This window comes from Pinus tabuliformis, chromosome 3_1 (genome assembly GCF_031772625.1).
Source record: "Pinus tabuliformis cultivar Carrire ecotype Pingquan chromosome 3_1, CPIR1, whole genome shotgun sequence".
Classification (NCBI taxonomy): Eukaryota; Viridiplantae; Streptophyta; class Pinopsida; order Pinales; family Pinaceae; genus Pinus; species Pinus tabuliformis.
The window spans coordinates 763,768,370-763,785,029 of NC_142301.1; the positions used below are offsets into that span (position 1 = coordinate 763,768,370).

Sequence of the window (16,660 nt, forward strand, 5' to 3'; positions counted from 1 at the left end):
GCATCAATTTTTGTTCTTAAATATGGGTGAAGCGTTCACCAAAAACATGAAACATCAAATAAAATAAATGATTTTACCATTATTTACTCATGGTTAGGCACTTTTTCATCATTTTTGTCCCTAAATATGGGTGAAGCATTCACCTAAAACATGTAACATCAAATAAAATAAATTAATTATCATATCAAGAATGTTCAAATCTTTTTCACTATCCGTCACGGGGATATTTATAACCGCTAGATTTTACCACTTTTTATTCATGGTTAGATACCTTTTGCATCATTACCGCTAGATTTTACCACTTTTTATTCATGGTTAGATACCTTTTGCATCATTTTTGTCCGTGAATATGGGTGAAGCTTTCACCAAAAACATGGAACATCAAATAAAATAAATTAATTATTATATCATGAACATTTAAATATTTTTCATTATCACTAACGGTTATATCATATTTCTAACGGGTAGATTTTACCACTACTTATTCATGGTTAGGGACTTTTTGCATCATTTTTGTTCTTGAACATGGGTGAAGCATTCACCAAAAACATGGAACATCAAATAAAATAAATTAATTATTATACCGTGAACATTTAAATCTTTTTCATTATCACTAATGCTTATACCATATTTCTAACGGCCAGATTTTACCACTATTTACTCACAGTTAGACACTTTTTGCATCATTTGTGTACCTAAATATGGGTGAAGCTTTCACCCAAAACATGGAACATCTCAATGAAACACAAGGATATCCAAAAATCTTCTTCCTCATCAATTTATGAATTGTGAACATCTACATGCTAAAATAATACTAAGTTATTTAAGAGTTCTTTGATGTTTTTGTTATTAGCCATTAACTTATTAGGTAGTTGCTAGTCATCCACATTAATATGTTAATTTAGTTCCTAAATGACTAAATTGATTTGCTAATAAGTGGACAAATTCAACCTTTCCATTCTGGTAAATTCATACAATAAGAAAAAAATCTTACCTACTCATAATCATCTTAAAATATGTGAATATCATCACAAGAAAAGTTCAAGTTAAATTTTTCATCAATAAAATGAGGCTATCATGTTAGACTAGTCTTGTATTTTAACAAGAATGGCAACATTAGATTTATAAATATTGTCACTCTTAACACAACAATTACAACAAAAGAAAAACTATTGTATCCCACTCACTTACACAGAAGGCTTCTTGGAATGCCCAATGAATAAAAAAAGTCTAATTATTTTGATATCTAAGCCATTATGACTATAAATACTCTAGAAAACTTGCAAAATATAACAAAATTTAGAACACATGCCAACATACAACATAAGATTTACAAAATAGTTTGCAAATTAGTGCTCATACTCAAAGGTAGACCCATGTACATAAAAGACTTTTTCAGAGCTCTTCTATTTCAAAGCTTACAACTTGCCCACAATGTGCATAGACTCATTAGCGTGCTTTAGGAAGAATCGTACCCACACATCATAGGATTCAAGAAGCATAACCATCAGTATGTATATAAAGAGTAAAGTTCATAAAATTTTGGCATAGATGCCATTAGCCTTTGAAATTGACTTTAACAAAAAAACTGTTTTACCTCATGACCTAACCTTACCCTTACCCTTACCCTACTTCTGCATTATCCAAGGTCTCTGCAGCAAAAGCCGGAGGCCCATGGAATATGGTTACACTACTGTTAACCCAAACAAAAACTTCTATCTGATCACAACCGGGAATCCTCGAACCGGACGATCAACATTTCCCTCTAGATTTGAAGCTGTTCCTTGCATATGTTTCGAAGTACCGGTCATATCCCTTGGATTAGTAGAGAGGGATTCGTTGCAGTGAGCAATCGCATCCTGAAGGCAATTCTCCACGTCCGAGTTCGTACTGCTCATGCTTCTTTTCAGGATCGCGCCACCATCGGTTGGAGCTGCGCCGCTTGAAGAACCGCCTGGTTTTGAATATAGTTTCGATAGCAATGGCACTTCATTCCTAAGAGAAAATCTGGCAGAGAAGGACTTACAAGAACGATTAATGGCATGTGAGTTTTCTCTGCTAGTGCTTTTAGCGATCGTCGCTGCATCCTCTTCATCCCAGCTCTCCCTTTGAATACTTTTCTGACAGTGATGGTTACAAGCCCTTCTTGTAATGAAGGCCTTTGAGAAAAGAGATTTGACATATGCTTTCGAGCCTTTCAACTTGAATGGGACGGCTGCGGGTTGCGAGTGACTAGAAACTTGTAGCTTCTTACCTTCCAATGTTGGTGCAGAGCCGCCGCTGCAAGTCTCCTTGCCCAATTTATCAGGAGTAACTTCATAAGTTTCCTGAGAAGCAGGGAACCCCAACTCCTCATAGTGGCGTGAACAATGGGGATCTATTTTTTTCCTATTTGTCATAATTTCGGTTCGAAACTTCCTGTCTGCCTCCAAAGCTCTTTGCCGATGTAGTTTGATCTCATATAATGGCAATTCGCACAGTTTCTTCACCATCTGAATACGAAGAGGGAGCTGGAGAGGAAGTAACCAGCCTCTGTAAAAGAGCTCGTCTGCGGGAGAAGCAATGGACTCGAGCTCTTTTGAGTTTTTTCCATTAATACCAGAGATATCGAACTCGAATTCGCCCTCCATACTGGTTATAGTGGCGATACACTTAATCCTCCTGACATATATAATATTTTCTACTCTCACTATCAATCCCAATATCTAATTACTTTACAGCAGGGAATTTTCGTGGAGAAGCATGTTTTAGTATGTTAAATGTTCGAGACGGTTAAACAACTCATCGAGTTCACATTGGATGGATTGATTTAAGGCATGCATGCATGCAGCTTCTACTCTTGGCCTAAGTGTGTCTTCTCACAACACTGAGACGGCATTAACTATTCGCGCGTATGTCTAGAATAACGGCCATGAAGTGGATCTCTCGATAATAATAATATTTATCATTAATTACTGTTAACTTAGGATGTCGTGTTGGTTATTGAGTGGAGGCTATGGGTGGGTCTTTTATTTACCTTTTATCAATGAATTATTAAACCATCATTAATGCTAACTTACAATGTTGCATTTGTGATATTTTATTTATATTCTTATGTTACAGACAATCGTTCGATGCATATATTATTTAATTTTTAAATAATACTAGTTTAATACGAGTTAATATATTATTTTGAATACTAATGACTAATATATCATATTTTATAAGTTTTTTTTTTGGAATGTTTTAATAAAATATTTTCCCAAAGCAATATGTGAGATTTAATTAATTGAAATTTAAAAAATTATTAAAATTAATATTGATTTTATAATTGATTAAATTTCGTTTATAAAAACAAACTCAAAAAAGCAAGTAAATCATATTTTAGTGGATTCTGGTAAGATATGAGGATAATAGTCTCTTAATATTTCATATTAGGAATAAATGAAAATATGTAAAAATGAATATCTTTTTTAAATAGGTTTTATGTTCCAAAGTTATAAATTAAGTTTCATATTGAGTGTGCTTTTGGAAGTTTTTTTTATGATATATTGGTATCTTCCAATTAATCAGTTATAAATGACGTTTCATATTGAGTGTGCTTTTTGGAAGTTATTATGATATATTGGTATTTTCCAATTAATCTAAACAATGAATTATTAATACAAAGGTATTACATGGTGTACAATTAAGGAACTTTGCAATATTGTGATTTAAATATCAATCTTTTTTCTTCTCAATAATGTGTTTAGAATTTCAAACTATAATTATTTCTACATGCATAATATATTCAACACAAATGTCATGATACATTGAACATGAAAAAATAGATGATACTTTTATTTGGGCTCCATGTTCCACGACTTGCATATGCATTATTTGGGATGTATGTGATGATTAGTGTCTAGCCTTAGTGTTTGAGAAGTTTTCTTGAGTTACAAAATATGATCACAAACTCTATGAGTGTTTTCTTGAATATGATCAATCAAAATAAGGAAAGGATAATTCAAAATCAAAATATAAATGCAAAATAAAATATCAAGATTAAAATACATTAACTCTCATATTGAAATTGAAGTGTACTTTAAATATCCATTAGAAACTTACAACAGAGTGGAAATCATAATTTATATCATGCAACCACTTGTTTCCCTAGATGTTGTCATTTTCCCCTAGCCATTATCACTTTGTGTCTATGATCAGGAAAATATAAGAATGTCATTAAGAGCTATGTTATTTTTATCCATGATGTTTTGAGTACTAGAGACCTAAATTTGGTGTATGAAACCTTTCCACACTAAGATCAAACATGATAGTTGTCTTTCTGCAAATGTGTTGTAAGTGAAAATCAATGTTGAAAACATCGACATTGGGCTAAAATTGACAATGGCTCAGAAAACAAAAACATTGTAAAAAATGAGAAAATATAGATTAAAGTATGAAAACATCAACAAAATGAAGATACCACCAAAATATTGGTAAAAAAATGGTAAACATTGGCTTGGCCAAGAAATCATGATTTTATGATATTTCATGATAAAATCAAGATGTTTGCAACACTGGTGAACATTGAAGAGAGCTTGTGGGAGTCACTCATGGAAGTTAACAATGATGAAATTGAGGTGTTTGATGTAGTTTTCTAAGCCTTAAACCTAAAAATTTCCTAGTAATCAGAACTACACTTTATTAAAAGGATGGATGTTATTATGTATTTGGATCCCTTATCCTCTAAGAATAGAAGAAAATACGATATTATATCTGAGATGGCTAGTTCGAAATTTTGTAGGCATATAAACCAACTAAAAATATGTGGCAACATGGGTTATAGAACTTTGTTAACGAGCGTAATAATTTTTTTTTTACTAATTACAATAACACTTATTTTATCAAATCGTAAGCCTATCAATGTTTCCTTAGGAGAAATAATAGGAAGTAATAACTATAAAATATGTTAAATGTAAATTTAAAAACATGTTTGATAAGGCATGTGATACATTCAATTAAACATATCACACACTTAAATATAATTCTTAATGACCATTGGTTTTAATCTACTAAGAGGCCTCTTGGAATTCAACTATTCTTGACATTCCTCTACACCAACCCGGATTAGTTGTCCAACATCCCCCCTTGATCCAATGGGTGTACGTGAGTTGAAGTGGAGAGTTGAAATAAAAAAGTGTACAACAATGAATCACTAGATGTGCTCTCTAAAATGGTGGTTTAAAGAAGATGACAAACCAATTGACATAGAAGAACCCAAAGTTTCTGCCAACATTAGTTTAAGGTTGACCACCAAGTTTGGAATTTGGCTCAAAGTAGTTCCTAGGCCACCAACCAAGTCATGTTCATGAAACATGTATCTGTATATAGCTAAAACTATCAATATGAATCTAGCTCACTCTTGCTCTAGGTTGTCTCAGTTGTCTTTGACTTAAGTTGTGGCGTAGATTTGCTCGACATTTACTTGAAGCTAGTAGATAGAGATAAATTCTCCATATGCTAAATACAAGGTGAGAAGATGAAGATATCTTCATTGAAATATGTTTCAATAATCAAGATTGAAATATGAGTTACGATCGATATATCTTCTTGGCTATTGAAGACCATTACCAAGAAGTGTTCCACCCAAGGTGAATATTTTCTCTTGCAAGAGTATTGTGTTTGAAACATCCATTTGAATGATAATTATTTTTTCCATAATTTTCACAAGGGTGAAGATCAAAACACTAATCTTTCACATGGACGACCCAATCAAAATGATGGCATTTGACAACTTGAAGTGCCATGGAAGAAGAATAGGTGAAGTTGAACTATCTTGAAGAAATTAAGCACTTTGACATTGGATGGGTTCAAAGTAGTTTGGGGTGTAAAATATCACTTCCTTTTCCTATCCAAGACTAGTTCTATTATTGTTGATGCTAAGTTCTTTCAAATTTTTTATGATGGTCATAGGAAGTGCAAGTTAAACGTTTACATCTTCATGTAGATATTCTCTTGAAATGGCCTCACTGACGTGATCAATTACTAGCTATTGACAGCAGTCAACTTGAAACTCAAAAAGGTAGTTATTATGTTGAAAAAGTTGATTATATTTTTGTAGCCCATGTTGTGGAGTTGAGATTCAAGTTGTAAAAACTCAGTATAGTCATATACATGTTGTAAACATGTTCGAACATGAGTAAGCATGGATTTGTCTATTATAATCATAATTTCAATATTGGAGAGTAATAGAGTATTGAATAACTATAATACATCATCAATTCAAGCCATCTAAATATTGTGTTAAAACTTAAAGGTTTTGGTAGAAGACTATGTTAGACATCAAAGTGTTTAGGAATCATAGAGCCATAAGACATGCCCACTATTTGTAACCATAATTTTTTTGTTCTAACCATCAAAAAAAGCAAAATAGGTCTCAATTCCTATCCATGAGGATTAAAAATGTACATTTGGAAATCCAATATTCTAAAGGCCCTTCCAAGACGTCACCTAAAATAAATATTATTTTATCATGAAGAAAGCGAGTAGTATTATTGCAACAATGAGCACCTTCTTCCAAATATGCCTCAATGTTACTAATATTGCATGCACTAATGTTGTAGCAAACCTGGTCGTCATCATTTATTCAATTCCCATATTTGGTATTTTGATTTTTTGAAGAAGAAATCCATTATCAACATGACATCATTATTAAACATGAAACATAAATACATTATAGGATTCAAACATTTTGATTCAATAGTTAAAAATAGTCAGGTGTGACCATGTATATGCCATAATTAGCTAGGATTTTAATCCAAACATGGAGACCAAGAAAAAATCACCAATTACAAGAAAAACCTTTTGGTTCTTGTTCAACTCGAACATGGACATAACAACTAAGAATGGAAATTATAGAGGAAGGGTGAATGGTTGAAACCCTTAGGATTCCACGAGGGATAAATGTGTAGGTCATCCACCCACCTATGTCAATTTTATTATGTTATATCTTTGACTAGTATATATGTTAGAAAACAACCCGGTCATGCTTCCCTTTATTCTTCTCCTTTTGATTCAATGGATGGACTAGATGCTTGCACTATTTTGATCTATTTAGAGATTTTTTGTTTGCTAAAGTAGAATTTCCTAGCTCGTAGAAATGGGAATGGAAGCATAATTGATATTTCAATTTGTGACCATATCTTCCAACCTAAAAATGCAAATATATTCCATCACATTTCGATATTAGTGAACTAAAAAAACTAGAGAAGTTTGAAGGTAAAGAGTTATTAATTTGATTTTAGAAATGATTTCTTGGTATAAGTATGATGAAAAATGAATACTTTAGGGAACAAAAGGGATAAAAAAAACAACTACCGATTTTGTTGAAATATCTAACTAGGTTCAATCTTCATAATGAGATATGTAATCATTATTTTATGTATTTGATGTAAACAGAAAAATAAATTTTTATTTTTATTTTTACGCATAGGTTTCATGCTTAAGGAAAATTATTTTATAGGTCAAGCTCCCATTAAGAGCTTCTAGGGCTTGCCATTGAGTCTAAAAGTTAAAGAAACACATTGTCATGTAAGAAAGACGCATCAAAGTTTAATCAAAATACCCTCCAAGATGTCATCATGGTGCAAAGATCAAGATTTTGTACATGAAGGGACAAGTTGACCTGAAGATAGTAATTTGTACCCCTCAAAAGCCTATAAATATGAGGGAACTCGACCTCATTTGGATACACCCTTAAGAAATTTCTATCTCCTCAAGATAGATGCTAAAAAAGGATGAAGACGTACAACAAAATCAAGATCAAACGTTTGGGCCTTTCTCTCTCTCTCTCTCATGTTAGGAATTCTACATTTGTTGGGCAATTCAAAGTTCTCAAGAGTCGTTGGGCAAGGTGAAGTGTTGGAAAACTGTTGGGCCAAAGTTCTGGAATAATTTTCTCAGTAGGTTGAAGTTCCAGAAGAATTTATAGGTAGGTCAAAGTTCCAGAAGAATTTTTTGGGTAGGTAAAGTTGCAAAAGAATTTGTTGGGCAAGTTGAAGTTGTGGAAGAATTTGATGGGTAGGTAGGTTGAAGTTCCAATTATTTGATCGACAAGTCATTAGTTCTAGAAGAATATGTTGGGAAGTTGATATTGTAGAAGTTGTTGGAATTCATTGACTTGGTATTGGAGGGCCTTAGTTAAGGGTCATAGGTCTTGGAGTTCAAAAATTGAAGTTCTATAAGAAGAGAATAATTCTTATGGGGTTTCCTTTCAGTTGGAGAGATTTTGGCCCTCACTGATCACCTATATATCGTGTCATTTGTCTTATTTTTCTTTATGGTTTGGTGGGTGTTTGATGAACAAAATACCAATAATAATCAAGTAAAATAATAATTCCATGAAGTTAAGTAAAAATGCATCACATGCAGTTATCAAGTTAAGAGAAATCATCTACTCTAACTAACCCTAGATTTATTAACATGGTATCAGAGCTAAGGTAAAAAACAAGGAAAGGTAGCTTAAAGAAGGAAACTAAAGGTATAAAGCATACTGAGATCATAAATAACATCAATCATTAAGAAGAACCATTCATCTCAAGGAAAACATTAAAACCCTAGCCCATCCAAGGAAAGGATTTCTCAACTAAACCATTCTTGGGAAGCCTAGAATCTACAAAGGATAGAAGACCATAAGGACTTGATATCCACTCAATCAAGGGAATACCCTTCATTTCAAACACCTTGGGAAATCCATATCATTTTACATTATCATTCGAGGAGGCAAGAAGAGACGTTGTCATCGTCATTAAGGAATCAAGGTGATCTCCATGTCTTTGAGCCAAAGATCGCTTTTGAAGGAAGACATTTTCATCAAGAATACATCTTCTATTATACACATCATCATCAAAATCAAGGAGGAACCAAGTTAAAGACAATGAAATCAAGGAATATCTTTACAATTAATTATCTTTATATATGTATGAATCTCTTAAAATAACTTCATTTTGCAAGGAAAGAAACAAGTTGGTTCGGTCATGAAACTTTCTTGCATGGAATAACATGAAATATGTGATCCTCATAGAAAATGAAGTTGTTGAACATCTTAAGGGATCAATTACTAAGCCCCCAAAGGAAGAAGCTAAAGCTCTAGTAATGTATATGAAAGGGGAAGTAAGGGCTCAAAGGATTCTCGTTGAATCCATCAAGGGTCCCCTCATACCTTATTTATCAAATTTGGATACATCAATAGAAATATAGGACAAGTTAATAGATTTTTTCTCCATAAGTACTACATTGGAAGTTGTATTGTTGAGGAACAAGATTTACAAATGAAGATCTCAAAGGAATATGGAATAGCCCCACATTTTATGCAGGAGTTAAAAATAAGAGACCAACTACAAGATTTGGGAGAAATAATGGCTGATAAGAAAATGACCACCATAGTGCTCAATGCAATTCTATAGGAATGGGGCAACTTCGCATCTAGCATCTTTGGAAAGAAGGAATCAACCCCATTTAGTGAACTTTGGCTATTATGTAAAAATGAAGAAATGAGATTGAAGGAATAAGGCGATGTAGGATCAAATGAGAAAGGATAGTTTGGAATTTTAAGTCCTCAAAAAAAGAAGAAGAATATTACAAAGGTCCAATGTTATGGTTGTCATGAATATGGGCACTACAAGAGGGATGCTCTAAAACCCAAGAAAGAAAATAAAAAAAAGAGGAAGGGAAGAAGCCCACATCACTAAAGAAGTGGAAGAACTTGATGAAAAGAAATCAAAGAAGGAGGAAGTTAGATATTTGTACTATAACTGAGATAAACTCCTCTAATAATATCATTTTAGTTTTGTAAATAATAACTATCATGGAAAGAAGAATTGTAGGATGCATCATAGTATAATATCGCATTATAAAGCTATATTGCTCCCCTTTAACCTATTACTCAATTTGTTGTTTAATAATTCATGGTGTTTTAACCTTCCCTTTCTAAGGGTTCACAACCCATCTTAGTCGATCCCAGTAAATCTTTTTATATTTTTCTATCTTTCCTGCTAGTGACGTGGTATGGTGCCTATGAACTCGCACAACTCACACCCCAGCTCCTGCAAGCCCATGCTACACAATTCCATTAGTCACTAGACATGTAGTGTCCTACACATGGGCTTCACAGGGGTTTGCTAACCTACTTTATCTCACTGCCTTGCAAATACCTTTGACCCCTTACTAACTATTTCAATCTTAATCATTCATGCACTGCTTAATTAGAGTTTTAACTAGTTTAATGAAGTTATTCCTCAAGGAGATGATGAATTTTGACTCATGGTTACATTCCCTTTCAATTTTATCTCGTGAAAGCCAGGAACCAGAAATGTAAAGCAGATACCTACCTGAGCCAATTCTTTATAGAAGATATTGGTTGCTTCAGAGAGTATTCATTTGATGTAGAGACTCTACCCAACACGTTGTTTTGTTGAAGCATCTTCCACACCAGGGAATTCCTTATACCCAAATGCGACTACACTCCCATAGAAACCCTGTGCTATGGGAACTAGGTATCCCCTAAATAAGATTGCCTTACTAAATGAAGAGGATATCCCACCCATTCTCTATGGAATCTTATGTCCTCACCGACTTCTTGAGTGATTGGTTGTTTGGAGAGGGTTTTGGAAAACAAGACAGGGTTAGTCACAAGCACCCTTGGGGATGGAATCCCTTCCACCAATTTTTGTTGTGGTATATGGGCTCCCTTGCATTCCTCTGTAATCTAGTCTCCCACATCATTCAACAAGTATCTAAGTCTGGATCATCGAGTTCTTTGACTACGTATTATTTCTTGCTATGAATATGCCACCAATTTTTTTAATAGTCATGAAGCTAACACCCAACTAATTACCAAGCACAAAGGTAAGATCTCTTAGGGGCAATGATATCGCTTGAAATATTGTTGGGACATGGCTTCATATATATACCAAATCTTGATTAAGATAACACATAGCCCACCACTCTAGTTTAGCGCTAAGCCACCAAGAGAGGAGTCCACAAAGGGTTCAATCCCCTACATGACACGCCAAATATTAGTACAAAATTAACAATGTAAAATACCTCTATTTGAATTGTCCCATATCACTTATCAAATCTGGCCATGTCTATTCGCCATTTAATGTAGCCTATGCCATTACAAATAAGGATATGCCCAGATCATCCAACCTTAGTAATCGACTAGCCACTCCTCTCCTAATGTGGCGCTGAATAAGGTGCTCAATGGGACCACGATTTCACATTTGAGATTATCTTCTCATGTTAAGAAGAAAGGCATCCAAGATGAAAATTAGTTCCTCCATAATAGATCGTGCCCATCATCACAACACAGAATTAAAAGGCATCGAGAATGGAATTGGCTTGTTTTCCTACAAAATTATTTCTAAAAATAAAATAAACACCAATCCCAAATTAATATATATATACACAACCCCAAAATAGTATGCTTCATGATAATAGAAAAAAGTCTAACTCCTGCCTCTTAATATCGTCTTCCCCATTGTGCATTGTCAAAATGGTAGGGGAAATACCTCCTCCCTTATAAATGTGAATCCCATTGTCAATAAATTGGTTTTAAATATTTATTTTTGTAGTCATTAGCTACATTTAAAACAAGAAAGTCATTTCGTTTCACGAAACTCACTTGTCCCATTGCTTATCATGATCATATACTTCCTGTGAGACTTCTTCATTGACACAGGTTCGAATTATGGACCCCTCATATTTCAATAAATTTGGCACCTACCGATACAAAAATAGAATGTTGCTAAATATAAGCCTTTCTTTCTAGACCCCTGCACTCCTTAGGGATGAGGGCTTGGAAGCGATAGGGGCATTGTTACTTGTTTGTCTTTTGGAAGGTTGAAGAGAAAAATTTATCCATCACCTCACATAGAGATTCTACGCCTAGGGCTCATGTACGATGACAATGGCTCCTCCATGCTCGCATTAAACTGAATAACTGATAGTGTGTCACTTGGGAAACAAAACACCTCCACCCAACCTAGAACTTACTTCCTCTAGTTCACCCCCAAGCTGAGAGTACTTGCCCAAGGATCAACAACCTCTTGTTGATTCCTTCAATCGATATATAATTCCATTTTTTCATGATATGGTATCCTTTAGCGACATCCCTCTTTTGTGGATATTTTTATCCACTTACCTAGGCTTTTCCCATAAAAGCTTGCCTTTCTCTCCCGTGAGGCTTTTATGTTTTTTTTTTAAACTTAACATCTTTCTCCAGCTAAGAAACTTAATGGATATTTATCTCCCATCCATTAATATTATCTAGAATTTTTATAATGAAGGAATTAGACATTCCCATTCACCAATGGTGTTTCATTTGGAAGAAGCCTTATCATTAGGTGTCTCATTTTCCAAGAATTTACATTTCTCTTTATCTATTTTGTAATAAAATATTTTCTCCCATTTTGGTCCCCAGTCCTAGATTTTCTGCTATAACACAGTCTAACTTTTCCCAAAATGATAGCAATAAGAGCGGTATTACTTTCCTCCCCCCCTTAAATTCACACCACCCTCGGTGTACTATCTAGTCATTTATTCTTATTACAATTTACTTCCTCATTCTCAGATAACTTTTCTAAAATTAAAAGTTCCCATTGTATTTGTACTTGTATCAGATCTTTCCTAGATATAGGATGCAAAGGAGTTATAACAGCAAGTTTCATTCCAAGCGCTAGGTGTATAATTCATTCAATCAATTTTTGTGACTAACATCATATGCCTTCTTCAAAATTATAATTTACAATAGTCACTATCTCATCTTTAATATAACAACACTACTATTTGAGTAGCTACGAGTTTAATGTTGGACACCATTTAACCACGATTCCTCATTTTCAATTTCATTGCATTCAAATAATAGGAAGAAATGCATGTGCTTCCAATACATTCATATGCTTGCCAGACACATGTTTCTTGCAGTCTCAATACACTAGTCACATTATCCACATGTTTTCAAGCAATGTTAGTATCAGTACATAACATCAAGTGAACAACAAAGGTTCTTTTAATTCATTTATTCACAGCTACATCTAGGCAAACCCCATCATACCAAGCTCGATTTGTCAAATAGAGAATAGAGAAATGATAAACTTCTTCAACCTATGAAACCAAATCCTAACTACAACAATGCATATCAAGGGATTCAAGTGCATCGATTGAGCTAATCTTGGGCATATATATTTTGTTTGTAGGAAAATCAACAAAATGAAAGAAAATGACAACATAGAGGTAATCAAGCATGACACAATTGTACCATACTAATTAAATTAGGCTTTTAGATTGAATCTAACATAAGACAAGATCTCAATGACATAGGAACATGACCTCCTTCTAATAATAAAGCAAGCCATTAACAATGATAGTTAATCTAGTATGGATTACAATGTTATATTTGAGGTTTAATGACAACATGACCCCTATCCTTAGCCAAGAAAATAATTTCTTGGTACTTGAATGTACATCACAGATACTCGAGTTATTCCATATGATTTCATATCTTTTTATTTTTTTAACTATATTTTTGTGGTTTATTTTCATGAATTCCTGTTTGTTGTTTACAAACTCATACCATCATCTAAAACCTACTAATTTACTAGAACTTTGACTAAATCATGAAGATTCTCATTAAGGACAAGCCCATCTTGTAATGGTACTCTTCTTTGTGCAAGCACTGGAATAGGACTAAGCATTTGCGAAAATATACTATTCATGTGTGTGATAATCTGGGCAATGCCAGAATCATGGTTTCTCCCTATATCTTGAATTTCTTTAGGATTCTGATTTTCCAAAAGACACCCTAGACTTCCTTCTAGTTTTGTTATAAGGCCAAGTAAATTACATGCCCTGTCATGCATCTCCACATCTTCAATTTATGAAAGGGGACTGACATTGAGTTTAATTAGATGAATACCATAGTCACATGCAAAATATGAGTTGAGTTGTTTTCTTGAATTGACATTTAAACCTCTATACACTTTTGACAAGGTGAAGTCTTCACCATCCATAATTGCATCCTCTTTCTCTGTTAGGAAGTTCAATATTGACATTGGGTCAAAAGTTTCTTCATCTTCAATATATACCAAGCTTCCATTGTTTTTTCAGTCTACATTTGTTGGCCTATGACTTTGAGGCACAAAATTTTAAGCCTATTCCTTCTAGCCCCCAATGCCAATTTCTCCCTTTAAACTAGAAAAACTAGATATAGTCTGTTGGAACAATTTTTTAGGCTTTAAGTCTACCCATTCAATTGGAGATTCAACTACCAAGGAAATAAGGTGAGCTTCCTGCACTCCCACAGAGTCTTTCATGGAAGATTTAGATACAAAAGGATTGCTTCTCTTCATGTATGAGTGATCTGATTGAGAAAATTAGTTTTGCTGTGCTAAAATTCCCTTTTAGAATATATTAAAAGTGCTTGAGGATTTGTGAAATTATTTGCAAGTTTATACATGGGTTTTTTAAGTGCGTTTAAGTAAATTTTATGTGAAAATTAATATAAACAAATAACGGAACAACAACATATAACATATATAAACATCACCATAAACAGTATCACAGTGGCACATGATGAAGGAGTTCACCCCTCCTAGGCTACGCCTTATTGGTCCAGCTTCCAATAGCTTGGACCTCTCTATTATGCTCAAAAGTGTGAATACATTAGTTTACAATGCTCAGAAAGCTCTGAAACGTGTTTCAATGGCTCTAGAATGCCCAAAAATGCCTGTGTAGCCTCTTTCTGCTATTGATTTGGTAAAAAACTGAAGAAGTTATGGCCTTTTCCAATCTTCTGCTAACCGCGTAGCAAATTCCCCAAAATCTAGCACCATCCTTAGTATTTTTCCCCAAATGAGCTCACAAAATGACAATTTCGCCAAAATTTGGGCAAAATTGTCAAACACTTTAAATGTCTGCTAACACCAAAATTCCAAAAATTTGGGCATGTGGAGGCCACGTGCCTAGGGCTAAGGCCAACGGTCGGCCCTTGCACCACTTGCTATTTGTTACATGGTAAAGGCGCGATGAAGCGTCACCACCTCCATGGGTTGGCCCCTCCTCTGATATGGCACACAATTGAATTTAAATAAAACCCGCACGCCATATATATTAAGGGCCATGTGTATGGTGTGTTGTCGAAGGCTTTGGAATAGTATTGTGAGGTTGTGGGTTCAACCCTTGTTTCCTCTACCCAGACTTGACCCATAATTTTGGTAGCCCCCGGGCTACTATGTGGCAACCTTCGGCTAGGCCATGTGTCAGCCTGTGGTTGGCAACCAATCTAGCCAATCAAAAATGTATAATTTCGTCCAATAATAATGTGCCACGTGGCACAATACCATTTTTTGAGCCTGTTGACCAATAAAAATTCCACATACACCTTCCCAATCAATGCCACCTGAACAGTACGGACTCTTGACTAGAACGGCTATTTTTTTTCAAAAATTCGCCTATTTGAGAATGTGAACAAAACATGATTATGGGAGCATACCGTGGCTATTTCACATGAAATGAGTTGTGACAGATTCAGGATGATGATAAATAGGTGGTCATCTAGGTTCCACACCAATCTGACAAATTTGAATTTTGATCTATTTTTTTGAGCACCTAATCATTCCTCCCCACTTGAAGCCTTTTGGACCCAAAAATATCACTTTCATTTGTCCAACAAGTGAGGGTACAGTTCCCTCACGATTCCAATCTTGATCCATTTTGGTTTTGAAGGATTTGTTCCCTTGAGCCCCACTAGAAGGTAATCCAAATTCCCTCATTTTGAAGACCTTGTTATTCTATCAAGAATGGTGTCTTGATGTAGTTCCTCAAGGTATTCAGCAGAAAAATCCTGAATGGAAGGAATTTGGGCATTTTTTCCTTGATATTCAATCAAAGGAGGCTCATACAACATTAAGTTCTCAACATTAACAACAACATAAATTTTCGTATATCAAAGCAAATCCAGCCCGAAGGCATTGCTACCAATCTTTTCCAAAATTGTGATGGACCATATCTAATTGGCTTTATCATTTTATCTTCTCCTTGGATCCTCTCTTAGCTAACATGAAGCCAAAATTCATCACTTACTTGGAACTTGTGATCTACACGATGCTTGTCGTGCCTTGCTTTGTACTTGCCTTTGCTCTTTTCATGCTGATCTTGCACTCTTTGATGTACCATTTCGAGTTGTTCAATGATCTCTTTGTCTTTTTCCACATTACTATAAATAGCAACATCATTCTTACCAAGATGATACAACACATTATGATACAATGGTAAACAAATTCCTCTACTTGATTCCTTTGACTCAAGCTTAAATGTACATCTTGAAAGTATGTATTTTGCTGATCATAACTTTCATGTAAAACAAAATGATGCTTGAGGAAAGTAGTTGTACACACAATAGGCCTAGAAATCATATCAACAGACTTGTCACTTATACCTTTCTTATTCCTTTTGACAAAGTGGAATAGTAGAAGAAAACCCATCCAATGAAAGTGTGTTGTTTTGCAACAACTTAATCACCACACCATTGAAAATGTATGAATGAAATTAAATGGGATTACCGTGTTGCATAAAGACTTCACGCATGAAATAGTCTCTAGCATCAGTCTGGATCTCAAATGACTGTCTGAATTCTAGAGGT

At 34.4% G+C, this 16,660-nt stretch overlaps 1 protein-coding gene across 1 annotated transcript; it reads right to left on the minus strand.

Annotated features, from left to right (window-relative positions):
* Nucleotides 1–1,715: 1,715 nt before the first annotated feature.
* On the minus strand, nt 1,716–2,630 carry LOC149189624 (putative membrane-associated kinase regulator 4). Its single transcript, XM_089410288.1, has one exon. The coding sequence runs from the start codon at nt 2,628–2,630 to the stop codon at nt 1,716–1,718; it is 915 nt and encodes a 304-aa protein (XP_089266414.1).
* Between the last annotated feature and the right edge of the window lie 14,030 nt (nt 2,631–16,660).

Excerpts from the sequence above, each read along its gene's own strand:
- LOC149189624 (XM_089410288.1), bottom strand. The coding sequence starts at position 2,630 with ATGGAGGGCGAATTCGAGTTCGATATCTCTGGTATTAATGGAAAAAAC.